Raw genomic sequence first — 25,978 nt, 5'->3', positions numbered from 1 at the left:
ACAAATCTATTACCTAGGCTCATTTCTTTGTAATAAAGTAAATGTATAATACCGTAATCACTTAAAATTCTCCACAAAACAATTGTATTGTAATATCACTTGAATGATTTTGCATAGAATATTAATTTTAACAGTATTTTGTTTTTAAATTAATGAAATACGATTTTTAATTGACAAACACACCTTTTTTAAAAGGTTATATGATTTTTTTTTTTTACAAATGGTGAAATCACAAAGTGATAGGCCAAATAAGGACCTTTAAATTAATTTACAATAATGATCATAAAACCCTTTGAACTTGTTATTTTTTGTTATGTCTCATTTTGAGATAATAATAACCAAACTAGGAAACATAGTATATAGTCATTGTAAGTTTCTTATATCATGATAATAAATGGTTGGAATAATAATAATAATAATATGTTTTTCCTTTTTTTACAACAAGTGTGGGAAAACTTTCCCAGGTTGATTTATAAAAAAATAAGTTGTTGGTTGGTTACATTTGAGCTCTTGAGGGCGCTATTTCAACACCCTAAAAATGATTGAGGTATGCATCCACAAATAAAACATTGATCCCCCACACGTCGATCGCACACACACACATGCAAGAAGCCATGGTCAGTAATAAATAATAGTGAGACAGGTTGATCAGTGTATGTTATCTAGAATTAGGGAGGACTGGGCGTGAAGTGGTGTGATCATAAAGGAATTTAGAGGTATTTCTAGCGGAATTTGTACATCCAATATTACCAGGTAGTGGAGTTTTTTAGGAGGTAGCATTTTATTAGGTAAGTGTTGCTTATGACTTATGTACGATGAGTTTTTTTCCTTCTCAATTGCCGTAATGGTTTGTTGATGGTTTGTTCCTTCCTCCATTGGTTTTGGTGAATTGATCAGAGAGGACCGAGTTAGTTATCAAGTCAGTCAAACCATGGTCAAAGCCGAGACTGGATGAGTCAGGCTTGGAGTGATGTTGTGTTAGTCATAAGTCAATCAGCTCTCATTGTTCTGTTTTAATGAAATGGTGAAACCAATATGTTGCTCTGTATGTGATGACTTAAAAGAATAGAAGAAGTTGCAGTCACTGACAAATGAATTAAAACACCTGACTGCTCTGCTTGTGGAACCATGTAAAATGGAAAAGGTTTTAGAAAGATTGTCGTATCCGATTGCCAGTTTTTCACTCATTGTACCAAATAAATCTCACTTTATTAATAATAATTAGCCCACCTTGTTGAGCTGTAAATGGCTCCACTTTTAACATCGGTTTTATCACTGTAAGTAATGGTGACAGTGATGAGACCAATGTTAAAAGCGGAGCCATTAACAGCTCAACAAGGTGGGCTAAATAATAATATAAATCAGATACTATTTTATTTGGATAACTTTCCGTATGGCGCCACCACTTTTTCACTCATTTTTACACACAGAAAGGGATAGCTCATTGAGGTAAATTAGGTACTATATTATTTCATGTCGAATGAAAAAGTGGTGGTGCCATACGGAAACTTTTCCTTTTATTTCACAATGAATGAAAAAGTGGCAGTTGGATACGGAAATTTTTAGGAACTTTTTGGTCGTCAGATTGGGATGGTTGTCGTATTCTGTATCTTGGATGGAGGACATATTGACACAACAATTGAATTCTGTTGCCATTTTCTCCATATATTCTTTTAAATGAAAATACAACCATTAAATTTGAAAATATCGGAACTACATGATCTAGTTGTAATTATTGTAACCCTAGTTGCGATAACGTAACCCTCCTGCAGACAGGAGGAGGGTTACGTTATCGCAACTATTGTAACCGTACACCAGTCCCTGCGTGTTAATATTTTCGAATGATCGATCAATATGCATTTTATATTTCATGGATGTTTTGATTTGTTTAATTGTGAAAAATCGGACAAATTTTGACCACAGTGGTGGAAATTTCAATTTGCATACAGAAGGTTTCTGTACCAGTAGGGTCTTTGTCATTGCAGCATTAACTGGCAGGTCTGTGTATTCATTTTAGCTTGTCATTTCACTAGTCCATCAGCTTTTCACTAGTTCGTATAATAAATAGGGATGCACTTTAGTCAACCTGACCCCTTGGAGTGAGTTGCGACTGGTGTTCGGGTGTTTTAACTGGCATTTGGCCAGCAGACAACTGTTTATAGGGAAAATGCTGCATTATGACTCAATTTTGTCACTTTGTTTTGTCCAATTTTCAATAACGACTACTATTTAGTGTAACTTTCAGCTGTCATTATCGTCTGACATCACTGCTTTCAAAATCTGTCTGTCCCCTGATCTCCTCTTTGCCCCTTGACTTGTTGGACTAGTATTAATATACTCCCCAAAGTATTGTTGTAGACGGGTTTCAGACTGACTGTAAACATACAGGTTTTAGGCCTAAGGCAGTGCCCCCTTTCAATTTTGATCTTATTAAACATGGGCAGGCACTTGTTTATTGAATGCTAATGGATATTTCATGTTTTAAAGTAAGCACAGGTCTAAAGCGGTCTATCATTCAGTTCTTTGGTCAACGGTGTACACTGGATACAATGTTGGCCTACATGTATAAAAAACAAACTTTCAAGATGATTACTTTCAGTAAACTTCCATCGAATTAAGATAGTGATAATTACGATTTCCCGCGGAAAGCAGAGCAAAAAGCTACACAAAATGTCTTGGTGGCTACTCAAAAATCATAATTTGCTACAACTCGTTTATAGCATTCAGTGTGTACAAAATATGAATAGTCTAAATATTGTTGCCACAATACAAAATTGCCTGATGAAATAACTCCTTGTAGTCTTTTAGGCAACAACTTTGCTGAGTCCCACCATGGTCCCACTGAGACAGGTCTCTTTAAGAGCATGAAGAGAAAGCCCTCTGTATTCCAATGAAAGAACCTTGTTGTACTTTCAATATCACAGTGGTAACATAATCTCCCTCAAGGCTCTCCCTTCTATTGTACCATCTTCAGGGTTGTCAACCTGTCTCACAATCACCCCCATTGTGAGGGTTACTCCTTAGGGACAAGCAAAATGGAACTTGTAGCTCAAAGGAAAGCGAGAGGGAGCGAGGAAAAAGATCTAACATTTCCTGGCATTTTTGTATTTTTTTTTGTCCATGTGGACCGATTTGAGTTCATGTTTGTTATCGTGGAGGTATATGAATAAGTCATTGTGTTTTCGTGGCCCTCTGACTGTGTTGAAAAATGATGCAGTGTGATGTCCTTTGTAATGTTTGCAATTTTGTGCCTGTGGGAAAGTGTTTGTTTGCTCTGGTTGATTTAATCTCTTAAACAAACAATGAAAGTTTCAACTGAATAGTTTGCACATACTAAATGAAATTAAGCAACAGCAACAAGATACAATTGTTTACTTATGATTGAAAATTCCAGCGTTTGTTTTCTTTAAGCTGGTAATTTAAAGTAATTTTGCACTTCAGATATTGTAGAGTTGAACAAACCAAACAAAAAATCCATCTCAAGTAAGTTCTTGTGTATGACCAGTTGCTACTTCTATCTGTAAAGGCTTTGTCAAACGAGGCAACTTTTGCAGGCAACTTGGAGGCAACTAACTGCAGTGCATGCTACAGGACCACTTTGGTAGATTACGGGTCAATTTGCAAACATTGTCTTACGATCCACAAGAGAAATAGGTGAACATTCAAGTGTGAATGCCTTTTCTTCATGGAGATTGCCTGGAAAGTGCCTCGTGTGACATGGCCCTTAGGAGTTGGTTTTGGAATTTGAGTGCTCAGTAATCATGGATTAAATTTTCCATTAAGTTTTAAAGGAACGTTGCAGAATTGGTAAGAAACAAAAATCGTGAAGATCACAGATTTACATAAAACTTACACGGTCTAATGATGATGATAGTAGAACACATTCCTTGAAATATTTCTGTCTTAAATGTCATATTTGATGAGGAATAAATAATCTAATTTCGCGTTCGGGGTTTATCGCTCAGTGAGCGTTTTGTTCATTTTTGTTTTGGCATCGATGCAATGCAAAATGTGTAATCGGTTGTTCACTATTTTCTCTCGACCCAGATTGTTGATCAATCTCAAACTTCTACAGGTTTGTCAGTTTTTGTATATGGTGGATTACATAAAGTGCTTACACTGCCAGCAACTGTTTTGTTAGCAAAACCAATTCTGTAATATTCCTATAAGTGTGTAAGTTAAAGCCATTGGACCCTTTCGGTTTAGAAAAAAAAAATTCACAGATTTACAAATTACTTACAGGGTTTACAGAAAGCAATGGTGAAAGACTTCTCTTGAAATATTATTCCATGAAATGCTCTACTTTTTGAGAAAACAGCAAAACAATATAAATTCTCCTTAACGAGAATTACGGATTTATTTTAAACACATGTCATGACACGGCGAAACGTGCGGAAACAAGGGTGGGTTTTTCCGTTGTTTTCTCCCGACTCTGATGACCGATTGAGCCTAAATTTTCACAGGTTTGTTATTTGATATAGAAGTTGTGGTACACGAAGTGTGGGCCTTGGACAACACTGTGTACCGAAAGGGTCCAATGGCTTTAATGTAAGCCTACAGGTTGTACTTAATGTAACTTATTTAAAAAAAAACTAGGCCTACAGGTGATGTGAAAGTTTGTAGTACTTGGAATACATTTCTGTATGGTTCCAACTAACTTGTCAGTCCTTGCTCTTACGCTTTTTGGAGAAAACTGTGTAAGCTTCTGAGAAAATAAACAACAATTATTCAAGATATTTTTTTTCTCAAAAATAGTTGCACACCTTTTTGTGTTTATCAGTTTTGTGTTTCCAAGAACTAGGCTTATAGTAGAGATTGGTGTATATGAACATGGGGATGTAGGACTACTGTACAGCAGAATACGTGTAAGTGGTACTGTTTTGATGGGTCTCATTATAATTGTGATGAAGATGTCAGTCATAGTTTTTGTCGTATGGAGCACAAATAGCTTGAAGATGACTGTAATGTGTGCCTGAGTGATAGCAGATCAGAATAAATATAAATGTACGGTAGGTTTTCAAAGACCACTCTCGACTTTCACCAAACAGATTCATTTTTTTTTCAATATTGCTATGGTGATCTGTATTATGACATCACACTTTGCTAAGCAACTAAGAGAGTGTAAGATCAATCATTGTGACATTGATCCCTGGTGTAACATCATGGCAATTTGTCTGTGGTGGTAAAAAGGCTTCTCTGTTGGGGAAACTTATTAATTTCTGTCTTTCTTCAGTTCTGTCTGTTCAGCCTGTTTGTCTGTATGTTCTTGTTCCTGTTCATGTTCTGTTTGTCTGTCCATCAATCAGGCATCTCACCAGAAGCCCAATCATCTCGAAGATGCCTCCATAAATAGTCTGGGTTCTGTCCTCTAATACTGAATTGATGGTTAGGCCTACATGTACTTCATATGAGTCATTGATGTGTTTGTAAAATCTACGTTTAGAAATTTTCATGAAGTAGGCCTAAGCAAACAGTTGTGAGTCTTCAACTGAGTTGAGATGAATTTAAAATGAACGTTTTAAAGGGAACATGTACTATGGCCAAAGTATCGGGCTTGCTTTCTAAACCAATGTTTTTCATGTTTTGTGCTACCTATCTCCACTGTACATCCTGATAAGAAGAGCAAGTAATCTTGCTTCAAGATCCTGCCAAGATCCCAATGATTGGCATTGAGATGGACCATGGGGGTAAAGTTGCCGTTGTGCCTTTTTGATTACTCTTTGACATTTCTGGAATAAAGTCTGAGATGTTTCATTAATTAACGGAGTGTGGCACTGATTCAATTTGATATGCGCACAGTGGGCTGTCCATAAAAAACAAGTATCAAGTGAATGGAATCTTCCCTTGGATGTCTTCCCTGCGGAAGGTCTGTGATTTACAGGCCAGTCTGTTGTGAGGCTCAATTGTCTCAGCCACCCTGGACTGGATAAAGCTTGTCAAAGGTCATTGGTCATCCAAGATGTTTTAATTTTGGTTTATACTGTCAGAATATTATCTAAACCCCCCTTTTGTATAATAGAATGTCATGACATACATCCATATTACTGAATGTGTTCCGGAGCTCTGTGAAAAAAATCACAGGCATATTACTCGGATGGGATTCAAACCCACAACCTTTGCAATTCTAGAGCAGTGTCTTACCAACCAGACCACGGAGATTGCACAGTACATGTAGCTAGGGGCAGTTAGATGTTTTAGTTCTTCAGAAGACTGTGTGTGCGTTCGCAAAGTAATTTGGTGTCTTATTCCAATTTTCTGCATCCGAACGTCTCCTGTCACTTACACTAGTACACAGTAGCTTCGATTTACCCAGTCAGTTTCTCTTGTGTTCGCAGAGTAATTTTGTGTCTTATTCCAAACTTCTGCATCCATAGTCTCCTGTCACTTACACTAGTAGTAGTATCCAAGTAGTTTTGATTTACCCAGTCAGTCTCTCTTTTTTTTCAACAATCAATTCCATTTTGTAGATCCTAGACATCACTAAGTATTGTAACCTTGTAAACTAACTCCCTTCCAGTTCCAGGGCTCAAAATTAACACTGGACCACAGGCGCAAGGCCAGTTAGTATTGTGCCAGCAAACTCACAATTGGGACAAGCCTGAGATGCAGGTCTTGCACAAGACCTGCAGGTCTTGCACAAGACCTGCATCTCAGGCTTGTCCCAATTGTGAGTTTGTGTTTTTCATTTGAAAAAAAAAAAAAAATCCTCATTGTGTGATATGTGAAAAAAATGTTGACAGTGAAATCTGATAGTAGGCCTATCTTTCAAGAGAATCGAAGTACACTTACACACTTACACAAATGAATTAGATCTTCTCTGCCGAGTGCTTGTCCAACTCATTTTGATTCTGGTCTTATAAATAAAAGTCTGGTCCATTAAAATGTTTGGCCTACAATCCGTGCAGTCTTGTAGGCTTTCCCTGAATCCTGCCTTCTATAAGGAGCTATGTGTTGCAGAAAAACGTCTTCTTGAATCACCCATGGTCATCATACATTTGTGAAAATAGACCGATCCAGTAGGCTCCGCCCACGACGCACGTGTGAGCCAGAACACGTGAGGCTCTCCAATGCCTTTCTGCACAACTCTGCACGCGCACGCATGTCGGACCTTAGAGTCGGACCTTCGTTGCGTTGTGATTGGTCAATACGCAATGGGGCGGAGCTTAATGGATCGGTCTACTATATAAATGCTACATAGTATCAAGCATTGTGATTGTTGACAGACAGAGTGTTTGTCCAACTCATTTTGATTCTGGTCTTATAAAATAAATTCTGGTCCAGTAAAAATGTCGGCACTCTTGTAGGCTTTTCCCCGATTCCTTGTAGGCTTTTCCCCGATTCCTTGTAGGCTTTTCCCTGAGTCCTGTCTCCTTTGAGGAGCTATGTGTTGCAGAAAAGGGGCTTCCGGAATCAACCATGTAGATTTGTGAAATTATAAGAATGCGTCAAGCATTGCATTGTTGACAGAGCAATGTCTTGCCTTTCTCTATGGTCTTGCTAGGTTTTATAGCTGAGATTCCCAGGGTCACTGTGGACCAATTTCTCCTGCCTGCTGGGTAGGGAAAGCATCTTGGGCTTGTGGCACGGGAAATGCACGTACTTTGTCACAGTCGGTAGGAGTGGGGTATGGCCTTATGAGCTATGCAAGGAATCCCTACAATGTGAAGGAAATCTTTCTTCAGATTTAAGTTAGTGAATGGAAACAAATTGTTGGTTATTTTATAGTAGGAATGTTTCATTAATGGAATGTATGAATTATCATGTCTGAAACAACCTGTGCAATTAGGAATAATTTTACTCGACATAATGAGCATGCAAATTTAGATGATGTTTTTCTTACCAAAAGTAATGTTGCAGTGAAGGGGAACTTGACATTGCAAAACCCTATAAACAAAACAAAATTTATGTGGGGCCAAGAAAAGAGTGTGAGAAATTTAACACTCATGTATGTCATCATCATAACCTATGGTGCTACTGTGCTTGTAATGCATAAACATAGTAAAATAAACACTGGGTATCACTTTCACTAGGCACCCAATGCACTGTCCCCTATGACAAATGTCTTGCGTGTTTAGGAGACAAATTTTAGGTGGAAACCTTTTTTAAAAGTGGGTTTGACTTTTCCATTTTCCATTACAATGCTTTGCCGATTTGCCAACTACAATTAAGATTCAGATAAACTATTAACATAAAATATGCGATCATAGCTTACTCTACCTGTCACAAAGCTCTGAAATTTCTTTTGTTCTGCTCACGCACGAGTTACCAAAATATTCAATTTCAGAAGTAAAAAATACACACTGTTAGTGTTTTGCGTCATAATATAATGTGGTATATGCTCTGGTCATTTATTTGTATTTATAATAAGAATTTATTACAGCATCTCTGACATGACATTGACCAATGTGTGGTTGAAAGCTAAGTGCACATTTCTTGAAACTTTAATTAGTTTAAAAGTCAGAGCCATTTCCGAACAAATTGAAACTCATAAAAAGGCATTACCATTGAAGGGTTCGATACATCACTGGTTTCATCCATGGAGTACGCCGGCAGTATTTAATGGTAATTGAGCCAAGTTTAATCACAAATTGTAAGACAACGTATTTGGCCTAATGTGACAGTTGATAGCACGAGAGTCGCCCACAGGAAAAGAAAAAGGAAGTAATATTCAGCAATACTACCTTGTACAGGATATTTGAATTTGCTAGGAAGGATGTAGTAAGATTACATGTTCCTTGGTGTCAGTGAACACATTATTATCCCCTGTAGGTTGTACTGGTTTGTCTAGGTGTTTATGGCAGAGTTTGAATTGGTGGCTATGGCTACGGCTGATGCTTAGGGTGTTGCTATGAGCTTTCCTATTCATCACTGCATGTTTGTTCAAGCCACAGCCATTATTTTGGTCACAGCTCATAACTAGCAAATCTTAAGAAGTGTTTGTTTGAAAAAGACACAGCTGGACTTGTTTGCTAATTGGGAAAAATACTAGCAGTTATATTTTTCCTACTTTAGTGTGATTTCCTGTTTTTCTTCACTTGGGGAAACAAAAATCAGAATTTGTTTTATTTTAAATTTAAATAAGGCCTGAAGAGTCATAGAGCCCACACCATGTGTCCATGTTTTTGTATGTAATTGTAGGTCAGCCCTTGTACTTGACAAAATGTTCCTACTTTTGTCCAAGGCCCAAATAACTTGCCTGTTGTTTCTGATCAGCAGAGTGTGTGTTCGAATCCCTAGCCGTGACACTTGTGTCCTTAAGCAAGACACTTCGTCCTTCGGATAGGCGTAAAGCCTTTGGTCCCATGTGTTATGTAGCGCATGTAAAAGAACCCAGTCCACTTAGCGAAAAGAGAAGGGGTCCACCCTGGTGTTCCTGGCTGTGGCTGCTGTATGCGCCGTAGCACCTTGTAAACCCTTACAAGGTGCTAAATAATTGGGTCTCAGAATTCATCACTTCAATAACCTATCTTTCTGAAAGTTTGTATATATACTTGGCGCCTTGAGTACCTTGTTTGGTAGATACGTGCGCTATATAAGACTTCGATATTATTATTATTATTAGTATCAGAGGTTTGTTGCTTTTAAGCAAGAACTACATGTAGTCTCACAGACAGTTGAAAAACGAAGCAAATTAAGTAAATTAAAATTAAATTGTACTCAAATGAATAATTCGAGAGAGAGAGTAAGAATAGTAAAAATAAATTTCTGATAAAAATTGATTCATGGCACGAGCATTACGATAGAATTTAGTAATCTGTTCTAAATCATTGATGAAACTAAAATGTAGTTCTGTTTAGATTACACTGTGATTGGAGACTCGTCTAAGACTAGTCTTCCCTTGTCCCCAATCTTTGCATGACCATTGTTGCAAAACGAAATGTCATTGGAGAGTCTCCTAAGCATCAATACCAATCTCCCACAGCTAATCCTTAGCAATCAAAAGAAAGCAGCAGCAGCCATTTCAACATGTGCAAGGACGTGTCGTTTGTATTAATGAAATTGTCCATCTTCACTCGTACCACACTGAAGAATGTAGGGATCGTAGAGTGTTCACGTTTTAATGAATTTTCAGTGCAATTTCTTGTATGGTGATTTATGTTGTACAAGACTGTATGCTTCCTTGAAAGGACAAGGGCACCAATGCATTTTCTTCTTGGTAAAGGGCACCTTATGAAGAATTTGTAATTTTCTACTGTGGCATTTCAAGGGCACCAAGGCAAGGACCAGGGGCATGGTGCCAATCGCCCTTCGTTGCCTCCGTGAAGTATCTCCGTGAAGGCCCATCAAGATGCTTGAAAACTGCACTATTTATCTTGGATTTATTAATCCTATCAAGTAATGAACTACGAGAGAAACTGACTACATTAAAGTTTGACACAATTGTTTGTTGAACAATAGCAAATTTACTAGAGCAGGACTAGAACCTGTGACCTCTGGATTTATCCACGTTTATCTAGAGGTCGCAGGTCGCAGGTTCAAGCCCGCTCTAGTCCAGGCAGTAATAATAAGTAGCTTTTGGAAGCAATGAACTAGGTAGTGAGCCAGGCCATTTTGGACAGCATTTTGAAGGTCTTCTGAAGTTATAACAGGTACATGTATTTTGACAGCGGACTACTGGATGTAGGGGGGTGGGGTTGTTGTTGCAGGATCTCTTAGCAAATTTACTGGTTTTAGTTTTATTTAGAATGCCCGGTGTATACACTCAAGCAAACAACCCAATAATTTTCCCGGGCGCTCACTATTTCTGAAAGATACATTTGATTGTCATTCTGCGAGACTCGAGTGTGTTTACATTCACCCTAAGAGCTGGGGCCAATCCCAGTTTCTTTAAACAGCGTTGTGTACATACATGTTGCCTACATGGTACACATGGTTTAGGTAGGAGGCCCACAAATAAACATTGTGTACCAATGGCTTGTTAAGTACATAAAACACATCAATGGAAACCAGTGGGTGCATGTGATGACGGTTTATTGAATTGTCACAAGTCCGAGACCGGGAATGGAACGAGGGAGAAAAAATTCATTATGAGCAAAAGCAGATCAATAAGGGGAGCTTTATCTAATTAACAAACTGATGCCTGCAAATCAGCATTGAGAACCCTTGCTGAGTCGGTTTCCGTCATTGTTGGGAATCTAGAATGTTAATGGGAAATGGTTGTCTTTTGTTATCCGTCTTCTCATTGCAATTGTTACTGAATCCTACCTGAGAATGTTCACCTCGCATGCAATAGCAAGACTCAAATTTCGGAGGAAAATCCACAAGACTTCAGGGCTTGTCGCTCAACATTTTGGAAAGGGCCTAGTGTTTTTTATTCCTGCATTTAATAACCCTTGCTGCATCGGTTTCCGTCGTTGTTGTGAATCTTGAATGTTAATGGGAAATAGTGGTCTTTTTGTTACACTGTCTACATATTGCAGTTGTTACCGAGTCGTACTTAAGAATGTATTGCATGCATTAGAAGCACTCGGATTTGGGAGGAAAATTCACAAGACCCCGAGGGCTTGTGGCTCAACATCATGTGATAGTAGGCGTTCAGTTTTCAGTCCTACAAAGCATTAAACAAATGTAGGAGAATTACTTGATACTTGATTCAGCCATTTGTACAAGTTATGCAGAGCCAAATTGCCACTTGTGGACTAGTACATGTAAATAGTACATTACTGCAAAGACATTTTTAGGTTGTTGTATCATACTTTTACATATAAGAAATGAAAGTTTAGGTTTTTAAGGCAACACAGCAATCCCAAATTGACACAATTGATGCACAGTATGCATCTTCTGTTCAAATATTATATTTTATTTTGGAACATTATGTCCTAGCTACATGCATCATTGTAAGCTACATGCATCATTGTAAGCTACATGCATCATTGTAAGCTACATGCATCATTGTATGTAAATGGCTAGTTCCAGCTTCTGGACAGGTGTTAGACTGGCAATCCATCAAACCGAAGAGCAATCAATGTAGTGTACATCCAGTGTACTCAAAATATATTGGAAATAAGACAGGTGTGAAACCTGACCTGCTGCCAACCAGACTCATTCACTATATTTCCCCCTCAGTCAGGACAGACGGGTGTGAATATTATGGTTGGGTACTCCACACATGGAGGTAGGATTACCTCCATGCTCCACATGAGTCATGACCAATAGTTCACTCACCCACTCCTTGGTTATAACCCTGCAAATCATTGGTGGCTGTTGTTTATCAACGAGGACCCACCACCGTGGAAAAGAAAAGGAAAACAAAGTATGGATTTAGGCCCTAAAAGAAATTATTTTAACAATTTTTTAAAAAGAAAATCGGTCACCATGTCTGTAAACAAACTAATAAAATTGGAACGACCTCAGTCAGGACAGACGTAGCATTGGTGTGAATATTACCAGTATGGAGGGGTACTCTGCATGAGTCATGACCAATAGTTCACTCAACCACTCCACGGGTATAACCCTGCAATACATTGGGGGCTGTTGTTGTTCACTGTGGACCAGGGACTCTAGTTGATGGACCCTTAAAGGCAGTGGACACTATTGGTAATTACTCAAAATAATTATTAGCATAAAACCTTTCTTGGTGACGAGTAATGGGAAGAGGTTGATGGTATAAAATATTGTGAGAAACGGCTCCCTCTGAAGTGCCATAGTTTTCGAGAAAGAAGTAATTTTCCACAAATTTGATTTCGAGACCTCAGATTTAGAACTTGAGGTCCCGAAATCAACCATCTAAAACGCACACAACTTCGTGTGACAAAGGTGCTTTCTTCTTTCATTATTATCTCGCAACTTCGATGACCGATTGAGCTCAAATTTTCACAGGTTAGTTATTTTATGCATATGTTGAGATACACCAACTGTGAAGGCTAGTCTTTGACAATTACCAATAGTGTACACTGCCTTTAAGTGTCAGTGGCGGAGGAACAGTGACTTCAATTCAAACCACTGCTGGTGTGTTTTGGGAGCCATGGACTTGCCGTTGAGGAATTCCCACATGCAGGGGGTGATTCACTCCATTGAAGGGCTTCTTGGAATTTATGAAACTCATTTCTGATGTTTGATTAATTTTCATGCTGACATCTTCTGTTATAAATTATTATGCGTAAATGATAAATGTACTGCAAGCACTTCTTAAAGAATTTAGAGTTTAGTTGTTTCATGTTAAAGTGAGTGGCATTCACTTTTGCGATTTGTATTGAAATAAGAAACTTGAGTTATGATAAATTTCTTTGGTTTTACATCGATGGTGCTATAAAATCCCAATCTGTTCATGCATGCATGCTGCAGGAACAACCAGTTAACAATTTCCTCAGTATGGTATACCAAATGCTACACAAAATATAATAGTTGCTACTAAAAAGAATTATTAAAATTTGCGACTCGAAATTGAGCATTTAGTGTTCTCAAAACTTGTGATTATATGCAGAGATTGTTAGGGAAATCATTCTCTGGCAACCTTTCCACACACTCTAACCTCAAACCATGCTCAATAATGATAAATCACACATGAATCAATGCAATTTCTGATAATAACACTTCAACCAAAGAGAACTTTTAATGTTTTGGAGGAATGAAACATTCTTGCAGTTGTGTAAAATATTGCACACTCTATCATAAGTGTCTAAACATGGTCTAAACTAGTTGGACATTATGTTAACTAATCCAATCAAACGGCCACAATAACTGCACCCAAGCAAAGAGATGATAAAGAGTCCTCTGTAATCCCACAGAGAATGTCCAGGCAAAGGTCATGTGATTAGGCCAAAGGTCACTCAAAGCCCACCATTCACTTGGTCTATGTTTCAGTGGATACTTGGCACCTGTACTTAGTACATTACCTGTGAGAGTAAACATCCGAATTGGCCAAAGGTCATCCCACCCTGGCTTTTTTTATTTCCAACCAGGGTGCTCGGGATAAAAGAAATACCGACTATTGTTCCACTGTGTTTACTTAACCTAGGATATCCCCTTGTTGAGATTATTGATTTCTATTGTTAAGTTGATCCAATGGAGTGTGCAAACGTTGATTTATTGAAAATGAAAAAAATGCAAGTTAAGTGTGTAGACTGCATAGACACAGTGCGTAAAATCATTGAGGGTATAATCATAAAGAAAGGACCAAGGATTTTCTATGGTATAACAAACTGGGCATAGTGTCTGTACATTCACAGGTAGGGCCTGCACTGTAGGTATACAGTAGGATGATGTAACCATCTATCAGCTAGTTTGGGTTGCTGGACACCATTTCAAGGACATGATGTTTGTGTGAAGGGAGAGATATTTACGCACCTCTACCTGTCCTGTGAGGACTTGGGTTGGGAGTTGCACTCTTTATTATGTGAAAATAATAACGTTCTGGAACAATAATTTAAACACTAACAACCTCATACATGTAAGTAAAACTCTATGCACTGTTTTTATTGTGGGAGGCACAGACCTTACTGCACTAAAACAAATTATTAAGTTGTAATAAATTGGAATTATGTGATAGCGAACATGTGTAAGTGTGACGATGGCATGTATCTATTACCCCTGGACCATCTGCTAAAAAAAAAAAAAATTGCTCTTTCTAAAATTTTGGATTAAAAAACTTTGTTATTATAAGAGAAACAAAATAGCGTTCTGAAATTGAAAAGCTCCTAAGGTAAAACTTAAAATGAAATTTTAAATAGGGAATCAATGGTTGAAGCCACATACTAGTACACTTGAACAAATTAAAAAGACAGATATAGATAGGCCTTCCAATGAATTGAAATTCAATCTTCGACATAACTGGCACAACCTAAAAAACGCTATAATCTTTGGAAATTAACACAGGTTTTCAAACTGTTCCCAAAAACCAAAGGTATACTTTGCCTTTTAGCACCTGAGCTACATGTACATAAACGCATAGAATTACATGAAGTACATGTAGGTGAACCAATTTTTATCTGATGTGTTCAAAACAGTCTGTTAAAATGAAAGTCCCCAGGTGTCTATTTGGGTAAAGGAGTCTACATGTAGCTAGCTTTCTATGAAGCTGCATACCTGCTCATACAGGTAAATTGACATCTGACCCACTATTCACATTCACCTTTTCATCCATTTTGGAAAGTAACTTCGTCACAAGAATTCCATTTAGCAACAACTGTGCAGATTTTATTGAAGATCTATAAATCATAAAGTTAACCTACTAAATACCCTGTAAACCTTTTGTGCATTGGAGCAAAGACTTACATTTGTTGTCTACTTTTTAGCGTTGTCTTGCAGGCCTGTATGCTTCGTTTTTGAAAGGGCAAGAACACCAAGGCATTTACTCCTTGGTACAGGGCACCCTATGAGGAAACTTTAAAATTCTACTTGAGAATTTAAAGGGCATCAAGGCAGTACAAGGCACTCTATGCGGAAACTTTAAAATTCTACTTGAGATTTTAAAGGGCATCAAGGCAGTACAAGGCACTCTATGAGGAAACTTTCAAATTCTACTTGAGAATTTAGAGGGCATCAAGGCAGAACAAGGCACTCTATGCGGAAACTTTAAAATTCTACTTGAGATTTTAAAGGACATCAAGGCAGTGACCAGGGGGCATGGAGGCAGGAGTCGCTTTTGATGCCTCCGTTAAGTATCAGGCCTGCTTTGTGACAGATTGTCTGATAGATCTTGAGCCCGAGTCAAGATTTTGTAAGGGGCCCCTGGTTCATTCTGCACTCGGTGCAACCCTAGTGGGACAGACCATTTGCCTCATCATTAGTCATGAGTACGAGGTTGAGCTGTAATCATGGAATGGCTTCCTGAACCAGGTGTAAACATGCTTTAAAAGCTTTTTATTGCAACTCTGGTTGTCTAAACTGACAAGTTAGTATTAATTTGCATTGTGTAGAGTATAATAATAAGAAATTAGCTTTTGGAAGGATGACATCCACATCTTCCTCAAGCTAATGAGACATTATTTGCTACACGTATGTCCCATAATTAGGGCATCTATTGCATTGAAGAGACGGCAATTACCTAAACTAATTTTCAATGAGCGTGTACTGTAAAATAAATACCAAAGATCTTGAGGTTGTTATCCTCCTTGAAGTTTCATAAAAGATTTACTTGAAATAGTTATATTTTGTCTTATTTTCTTTATCTGTACCAAGATCTCTACATCTCTTCAAATGTACCAAGATGTTTCCAAATTATGATGTTTCTCAAATTCACCAGAAATCACCGATATGTGCACGGTACATTACTACATGTACTAAACCGTGTTTTGCTTGCTGCGCTGTGTTTGCACTCATCAACATCAGCGGGTAACTTCACAACCCACGAACGCTAACAATACATCGACTACAAGATGTACAAAGATACAAGGGATTCAAGCCATGGGGGGAGTCTCAAGATGTTTTTGTTGCGGGCTGAGAAAGTGTTAAAGGGAATTGTTGACTCTCTAAGCCTTCTGATTGTATAGGGAATTTCCTTAGTGCTATCTTCCCCCAAAGGGGGATCCGTGGAAGATGATTCTAAAACAGCACATTAAAAAAAGATGACGGGAAAAAAAGTATGTGTTTCTTGCTCCGGGGTATGATTTAGAATTCAAAGTTGGAGAGGATGAGAGCCAGCGTGAAGTAGGCTGTTTAATAATCCAAACAACAAGAAGGCTGACTCTCGTTAAGGTTAATTTGTGTGTCTGTATAAATATCACACCTTGCGACTATTTTTAGAACTTGGATGTCTCCTGTGAAGTTTCCCCCCTTCCACTCTCCTTGCGAAACACATGCAAAAAGGAAACTATACTCTCTTAACTGGTCATATAAAAAAAATCTTACGGAGATGACTTGTACATAATCACTTTGTTAGATTTCAAATTGGTTTTAAAAGATTTTGTTATTACTTTTAGTAGATGTAAAAACACTGTATCCAACCTAAACCCTACTTGTATTCGCCATGAAATATACAAGTAGTGACAAATGCACCATAGATAATGTATTCAAAATTTATTATATCATTCTTCAGGCAGTAAATCAACAAAGATTTATCATCCATAAATAATCTGGCTTATTTTCAGCAGCCAAACAAATTGCACACAAGTCGTGAATAAAATTGGGGTTTAAGAATAAACAATCAGATATCATTCTAGTTTTCCAATGTATATAATCACCCAATTTCTTGCTTGTCGTTTTTGCAGATCAGCGAGAAGACATACAAAAGAAGACATTTACAAAGTGGGTCAACTCACAATTATCAAAGGTAAGTCTATCACAGTGTGTAATGGAAGGTACACGATGATGGTATCAGTGTATCAATCAATGATCAAATCATAGGAAAGCAGGCCTGTATGCTTCGTTTTTTTAAAGGGCCAGGGCACCAAGGCATTTTCTCTTTGTTAAAGGGCACCCTATGAGGAATGTAAATTTCTACTGAAGTATTATTAAGGGCACCGAGGCAATGATCAGGGGGCATGGAGGCAATCACCTCTGTTGCCTCAATGGAGTATCAGGTCTAGGAAACATATTATTTATTGACCAGCCGTCGATTTCACCAAACTCATCCTAACTTGGGATTAATATTAGGACTTGGGACGACTTAAGTTCCGTATCCTTATACGTTAGGACACAATGTGCCCGTCCTAAGTTAAGACGGGTTACCCGTCCTAACTCGAGATAGGATTAATCCTAGCGTTTCGTGAAATTGGCTGCAGGGTTCTCTAGGGTATCGGGCTGATAGGAACAAATTGTGTGCCAAAACACGCAAAATTTCTGCCAATACACCCCAAAAAACCCTCTCAAAACAACCTTGTTTCGACTCGGTGAAGTGGATTGTTCTACACTTGTACATCTAGGGGCCTCCTTAGGATTTTTCAAAACGGGGGTCATTTTGGACTAAAATTTTAGTTTGGCTGAAGTACGCTGATGTGAAAGAGGTTGCAGAATGTGTTAAAAAATAAAAATTAACTCCCTGGTTGCATTGACTGTATTGAATGTGTGCGTGGACAATATGAACTTTGTCAATAAATAACAAGCTTGCATATATTGTGAGGACTCAGCTTCCTCACTATATAACATAAACAATAAATAAAAAAAAAATTCTTTGTAATGTTTCAATAAATTTTAGAATGGGGATGATGACCAAAATCCTAAAGACTTGTTTGAGCGAATACCGAATTCAGGTCACTCAAAAACAAAACAAAAAACAACACCTTTCAAACAAGGGTCTTGAATTCTAACTCGATCTAATGCTTACTCAATTCCATTCAAACTCACATTACCTGTTCCCTTCAATTATTTACCTGTTTGTGGGACGACCTATTTCTCCCTTAAAATTGGAGCATGAGCTTGGGATAGTGAAAGGTTTACTCGTACGGAATGACACGAAGCTGTGATACATAATAAGATTCAATCTGGATGAGGTGAATGCAACAGCTTCTTTCATTGAGTCTTCGTCTTGCTCACACAAATTGAGACTGTAATTTTCACAGCCCCCCCCCCTCTGTAGCTACATTGTAACACTCACCTCAGTGAAAATGAAAAGGGCTAAATTTCATAAAGCTGCTTATAATGGACACAAAGTAGCTAAGCACAATACAAAAAGTGCTTACCCTGGAGTAAGGTTACCTGACAAAGTACTATGCCATATGTGTACTATATGTGACTGGTATCCTGCCTTTTTTTGTTAAGTGGAAAACTGTTAGCAATGTCTCCCCTGGGAGGTTCTGGAACCCAGACCAGGAAGCCGTGTTCAGGAATGTTTTACATTCATCAGATTTAATTCCTGGTGCAGGTAAATAAAAAAGGGGATTGTGCATCTTTTCATGAAATTCACCATTGGACATTTGAAAGCAAGGTTGACCCTGCAAACAGTCGAAAATAGTCGGGTGAACAGAATTTCGCTCTTGCAAAGCCTGTGATCTCAGGAAGGCGTGAAATGTGATGTTTGAGTGAACAGTTTATTTACTTTCAATCCCGGCACTCTGCCCTTTCAACATTAAACTGGTGGTTAAAGGTAGGGTCATATATTGTTAAAGATGACAACAATTTATGAGCAGTTGCATTTTCCCAAGTTTTACATCCTTATACCATCCTGTGAATGATCATCAAGTTCTCATCTTTGGTTAATACGTACTTTATGTGAACACAAAATGACATTAAATTCCCTACACGAAGCGACTAATCCAGTCATCTATAAAAAGATGTCAGCTGTTACGAACATTTGTTGCACGTAAATGTTGTTACCCTGATTTCTAAAAAATCTGACAAAATCCAACCTAAAGATCACTTGAATTACCTTGTAGGCAGCGGTAATTCCAGCGTGTCTCAGAAGGGATTAATGTGGGTGGTTAAGTGCTTCCTACTCCAGGGTTTGATAGTGTCACAACAGACTCATATGTATTACATGCATGTAGTTGACCTGTTTTAGAGAGCAGTGACATTACAAAGGAGGAACGTTTTTGGACTTATCTTTTTTATTGACTAAGGGGCAGGAGAAGTTAGCTTGTCATGTCATGTGTCTGTCAGCTTTTACACTGGTTCTTTTGCTAATGTTTTCTGGTGGCCTTTTTGTGTAGTGTGGGACATGAACTCAAAACGATAATAACATATTAATATGTAATTGACACATCGTTTTTGGAAACACTTGTCAGGCCTGATGCTTCTTTTTTGGAAGGGCACCAAGGCATTTTCTTTATTAAAGGGCACCTCTAGGCTCTATGAGGACCTTGATAACTTCTATTTAAAGGGGCGCCAAGGCAATGACCAGTGGCAACAGAGGCTATTACCTCTGAATTGATCGGGCCTGCTTGCACTGCAGCCAGATGGACCTTTGAGGTTTTCCCCCCCAAGTGCCAGTTAAACACCTAAGAACCAGTCAAAAATGAAGAATGCTCACTAATTAATTTGAAATATGGACTAATAAGTGACAAATCTGACCCTGTTGGCTAGTTGTAGAAAAAGTTAAGGACAAACTCTGCATGTACATGCTCTTTTTTTAAAACAAGTTTAAAAACACTTTTTGACACATTTTCAAATGATTACAGCACTTCAAATTAAAACACCTGCTTTGAGATATTGATAAAACGAATATACATCGGGTGTTTTTTGTTGTAATAATGGATTTAAAGATTATAATCCAATGATAACTGCCACTATTTTAAAGGTATTTTCTTTTGGTCCCTTTTAAAAATTATTTTATAACTCGTGCATCGCTTCGCATCATTTGAAAGACTCATTTTCACTGCCATTATTTTAAAAGCTCTTTGAAAGTAACTTTTAGAAATTGTTTTAAAATGATGAGTCGCATCATCTGAAAAACACACATCTCATTTTCATATCACAGGCACTATTTTAAAGGCTTTTTCTTTTAGTCTCTTTTAAAAATTATTTTATAATTTATGAATCGCGTCATCTGAAAAACACTACACATTTTCATAAGTATTGACTGAAATGGAAAGCAGTTGGTGTGGTCGGTTAAATTTGTGTTGCCACTCTTTGAATATTTCTAGTCAATCCTCAGCACTTGGTGGTAGCATACCTTTGGTAGTTAGTCCAAAAATTCATCACTATCAAAATTTACTTGATATCGAAAGAGGCAATTTTTCACCCTAAGATTTGATTGAATCTGAGAAAGTTTTCAGGCATGAAGCCTTTCTCAGGCATCTGTAAGTCACAATTCAGTGCAACAGGGCGTTTTTTCTTTAAATTTTTCTTGCAACTGAAATGACCAAATTTAGCCCAAATTTTCACAGGTTAATTATTGTATGCAAGTGGCAATTACCAAATGTATACCCTGCCTTTAACTGATACGTTTTGTCACCGTGCTGAACAGTACATGCAATGTATGACATGTTTACCTGGTGCCTACCTACACATTGCTGGGAGTTCCTACATGTGTGTACATATCCTTGACACGCTTGCTGCTCAGATTAGCAGGATTATTCACACTAAATAAGCTCCCCAATTGCTGATTGCTAAATAATAAAAAGTTAAATAAAAAAAAATATTGAAAGGTCTTTTAGCCTCTTGAAAAGATACCAAATATATTTTCCTACCACTTAAACTTCAACCTTTTTGCTTTTGAGCTAGGCGCATAAAAAACAAAATGCCTCTGAATGCCCTGACTGGCAAGACTCCATCTTGGAAAAATAACCCTTCACCTTTTAGGATTATTCTTCGTGCGTGGACATAGTCGCTCAATATTTTCAGCGATATACCCGCCACAGATGATAGTTTTATTGTGTACATCTACATTTATATATGATTAAAAAAAATCAGAACAATTCAAAAAACCAACTTTGGGTATACTTTTCTTTAAATGCCCATACAGTAAACCTATCGTGCATTGCTTAACAGTGGGAGTGGCCAGTCTTTGAAGCGCTGAACTGGTACACGTACCACGTTTGAATTCAGCGGAACGATGCGATTAGCGTTCGCGATGCCCCAACAGACAAATCAATACTGAGAGACCTGGTCCGGAGGTATTCAGAGGGTGATAAGCAGTGATTGATGAACTTTTATTCTGGTGACAAGGTGGCGTGATGTGTAAAGGAATGCCAGAGGAGAAGATGCAGTCCTCTTCATCCTCGTCCTTGTCCTCTCTCTGGTTGCCATGGTGATTAAAGGAACATGTTGCCTTGGATCGGTTGAGTTGGTCTTTGAAAAGCATTATAAACCGTTTGTTATAAAATGCATTTTAAAAGTAGAATACAATGATCGAAATTGCGTGGTTTTCCTTTTAGCTCGTCGACTAACGCGGTCGACTAACGAGGTCGGCCATTTATGGAAGTCAAATTTTTGACTCCCAGAAATGGCCAACCGTGTTAGTTCTCAAAGTAAAAGGAAAACACGCAATTTCGAGGCAAATTTGTGTGGATCATTGTTTTCTACTTTTACAACATCTTTCTAACCAATATGCATTTTATAACAAAAGGTTTCTAATGCTTTCCAAAGACCAACTCGACCGATCCAAGGCAACGTGTTCCTTTAAGAATACCTGTTTTTAGTTGGTGAGCTTTGTTCACGGGTTGTTGAGAGCCAATGTTTTTAGGAGCTTCCTTGGTATAGATTTTGTTTGCTGGAAATATTTCACATGTTACCGACTGCTTCAAGGAAGATCAGGGGTACATAAGTATTTGGAGCTTGGAGTTAGTAAGAACTCCCAAAACTACAAATGTACTGTTTTTTGTGTGTAGGAAAAGAAGAATCACTTCCCCTGATCGTCGCGTCGGTGCAAAAATATATTTATCTTAATTTTGCAAGAAGGTTGTTTCTTGCATGAAAATGCAAGGTAAGGTAATCACTCTTCAATAGCAATAACAACTTTTGTTTAGAAGCCTACAACAGCTTTCAATACTGTAAAGCACTTCGAGAAGCATTTCACTTTGAAGTATTGTGGTTATAAATGCAGACCTACCAAGTCTCACACATTAGGCGTGAGACTCACGCATTACGGGTCTGTCTCACGCTCTCACGCCCCGCAACCATGTTCTCCCGCATTGGGGTGAGACCGGAGAAAAAATATAAAATGATGACAATGCATTGCCATATTGCGCACGTGTGTACAAAAAAAACAAAGTTTGCACAATCTTCAGATTGCACGCAGTTTATCAGAATCGCCAATTTGAGCTGCCGTACAAACATAGCGTAAATTTGCAGATTGCTTTTGCTCTCCCAGCAGATTCAGAGTGCAAAACGCACATTGCGCACAAATTTGTCCCGATTCGTTTAGCAAATTCGTTCATTGGTGCTCCATGAGCATAGACTCTTCAACAACAGGCAGAAGTAATAAGCGGAGGATTTTAGTGAGCGGATAATTTTTAGCCGGAGGGGGGGAATGATCTGACACAATCGACCCTCCACATTAACCAGCAAAATCTCCTGTGTACCTCAGGTGAGTTTGAAGTATACTGAAGAGGTTTTTTGATGCGTTTTGAAACACTTTTTTTGTCCATAAAATTTCTGGAAAAAAACTTTTTTCCCCCCCTTTTTTTTAAACAATTTTTTTTCGGGCGGCGATTCTGTTCTCCGAGAGAGAAAAACAGGCCTTCCAAAATCTTTTTTTTTTTTAATGGGGCGGGGGTAGGCTTCACGCATAGCTGGCCTCTGAACTTGGAATCTCTGTAAAATTTGAATTTGAGAAGCATTACTGAGTAAAGGTCACAAATTGTGTTTTCCTTATTTTCCTGCATGGACTGAGCGGACATTTTCTCATAAACCTGGTGATCTTTTGAAATGAAATTTATTGTAAACGTCTATATTTACAAAGGATTAAAACAATCAAATGGTTCCAAAAACCAAATGTATACTTTGCCTTTAAAGACACTGGACACTATTGGTAATTGTCAAAGACCAGTCTTTTCACTTAGTGTATCTCAACATATGCATAAAATAACAAACCTGTGAAAAATTTGAGCTCAATTGGTCGTCGAAAATGCGAGATATAAATGAAAGAAAAAACACCCTTGTCACAAGAAATGGTGTGCTTTCAGATGCTTGATTTCGAGACCTCAAATTCTAATTCTGAGGTCTTGAAATCAAATTCATGGAAAATTACTTCTTTCTCGAACACTACTTCACTTCAGAGGGAGCTGTTTCTCACAAAGTTTAATACTATCAACCTCTCCCCATTACATAACTCGTTATCAAGTGAGGTTTTATGCTAATAATTATTTTGAGTAATTACCAATAGTGTCCACTGCCTTTAAAGATTGGGCTGTTTGTTCTGTTATGGTGGTGACAAACCAAGGACATCTTCCTTGCAATGCTCTCAACTGAAGCAGAATGAATGGAAACAAACTTAGACATCCTTGAGTTTCATCTGTTATGTCAAATCCTGAGTAATTCATTCGGGAATTTATTGGAATGTCCTGATAATGTGCCTGGGCATCATACAAAGGGATCTGCTCAAAAAAGTCTTTAGAGGCAAATGTATAGCAGTTTACAAGCACAATTAAAGATACAACACTGGGACATTTAAGGGGTGCATATAAACCAAATATTACTATGTGAACTTGTATAAATCTGTAATGGAAATAATGTTATCAATATAAACCACAAGGGAAACTGACAAAGATATTGACAAAATAGGGACACTGCCAACATAGGGCTAGATAGCTCAGTTGGTAGAGCGCCGGCACATTAATCCGGAGGTCATTGGTTCGAATCCCACTCTAGTCAATTCTTTGTTCAACCCCCCTGGAAATAATGTTTGAAAAAATGGAAAACATGTAAGTTTGATTCTGAGAAAGAGTTCAAATTCTGCCTGAACAATTATTTTTGTACGTGCTTGTACACAGGATCAAACAAATAGTATGCAAGAAACCTTTTTGTAGCATTTTAATGTTTAAAAGCATTATTTTTGTGTGTACTACATAGTTTATTAATCAACTACATTCGCTTACACATATCACCCGGACTCGAACTGTTGTTTGTTGTTTGTTTTTAAAACTTTTACTGGACCAATTCTTTTTTACAATCAGAATTAAAACTATGAACCAGAACCAAAATTATTGAGTTTGGCCGTTTTGCCATGGAAGGGCCGTTGTCCGGTCATGAGTTAAAGGCAGTGGACACTATTGGTAATTACTCAAAATAATTATTAGCATAAAACCTTTCTTGGTGACAAGTAATGGGGAGAGGTTGGTGGTATAAATCATTGTGAGAAACGGCTCCCTCTGAAGTGCCATAGTTTTCGAGAAAGAAGTAATTTTCCACGAATTTGATTTCGAGACCTCAAGTTTAGAACTTGAGGTCTCAAAATCAACCATCTAAACGCACACAACTTCGTGTGACAAGGGTGTTTTCTTCTTTCATTATTATCTCGCAACTTTGATGACCGATTGAGCTCAAATTTTCACAGGTTTGTTAGTTTATGCATATGTTGAGATACACCTAGTGGGAAGGCTGGTCTTTGACAATTACCAATAGTGTCCACTGTCTTTAACTGAACCTGATGCTAAAATCACTAGCCTCGGTTCCAGTTTTAATTTCAACCTTGGTACTGGTAGAGAAAGTTCTGTGGCCACTGCATCTCTTTAAAGGTTGGGAAAGTTGAAGTCTAAGATGTTATGAATTCTTTCCTCCAGGAATTGATAACAGATCCTTTAGGATCTAGGGTTGGAATATTTATGTCACCGTCATATCGTGCCAGAAGGTGTCATAAATTGTATGTCCGTGTATGTACACATGTTCTTATAAACATTTCGCAGTCCATTTAGAATGTATTTATGCCATGTCATGTATTTGGGAATTGAGGCATTGCATGTTGAGGTATCAATGTGTAATCCGTTTGTGGTAGCACCGTGTATACATGTCTACTTTGCTGTGTAGATATGTATTCTATGGGAACTTATCTTGCTATTTATTCTGAGGCCGCGGAGTAGATTCCAGAAGTTGGGAGACTACTAAGTTAAAAAAAAAAACTGTCCTGCTTATTATTCTGTGCACGCCTCTCAGCCAATGATAGGTCTTTATTGACTTCAATGAGAGCAGGGCTGGAATTACATGCAGGCCTCGGATGCCATACATACGACAGAGCATTTGTAAAGCGCCTCTTCAACAAGATCAAAGCACTGAAAAAAGAAAACCAATGGAACTTAACTACAATATTAAATCTCAGTGAACGATTTCCCTCGTATAGTATAGCGCTACACAAATTGTATCAGTTGCTACTAAAAATCATCATTTGCTACTCAACATTACCATTCTGTGTGCACAAAGTCTGTTCTGTCCAAATATTTTACTGTGCAAAATTGCTGGATGAAATCATTCCCTACAAATAAAGTTTTGAGAGATTTTTTTGAAAAATGGCCTCCGTTGCCCCTGGGTCTTGGCCTTGGTGCCCTTCAAAAGTTTCCCATGAAGTGCCCTTTGCAAAATGAAAATTGCATTGCCCTTTCAACACTTTCAAAGATGAAATACTAGGCCTGTGAGGGCACTGTTGTACAATGTAAGCCTGTGACATCATGTGCAAGTGGTCTTTTAACTATATGCCTGTTATTTTTGTTCCTAAAAGGTTTTAAAGCCATTA

The 25,978-nt window shown here is 37.9% G+C and overlaps 1 protein-coding gene and 1 non-coding gene across 5 annotated transcripts in view; both read left to right on the top strand.

The window, feature by feature from the left end:
- Positions 1-25,978, top strand: part of LOC139947482 (dystrophin-like) — a 252,509-nt gene that overhangs the window by 30,468 nt on the left and 196,063 nt on the right. For 3 of the 4 annotated variants that reach the window (XM_071945408.1, XM_071945405.1, XM_071945406.1), the window contains exon 3: positions 17,148-17,209. In XM_071945408.1, coding sequence (XP_071801509.1) covers positions 17,148-17,209 — 62 coding nt within the window. Of the gene's footprint in view, positions 1-567; positions 789-17,147; positions 17,210-25,978 lie in introns of those variants that run through there. The other variant, XM_071945409.1, reaches the window with a different exon arrangement.
- On the top strand, positions 24,054-24,126 carry Trnan-auu (transfer RNA asparagine (anticodon AUU)). Its single transcript has one exon. It is a non-coding gene; the product is annotated as a tRNA-Asn (tRNA).

Source organism: Asterias amurensis, chromosome 14 (genome assembly GCF_032118995.1).
Source record: "Asterias amurensis chromosome 14, ASM3211899v1".
NCBI classification, from domain to species: domain Eukaryota; kingdom Metazoa; phylum Echinodermata; class Asteroidea; order Forcipulatida; family Asteriidae; genus Asterias; species Asterias amurensis.
Note: the sequence above shows the minus strand (reverse complement) of the source record. Positions and strands in the feature narration are given on the sequence as shown.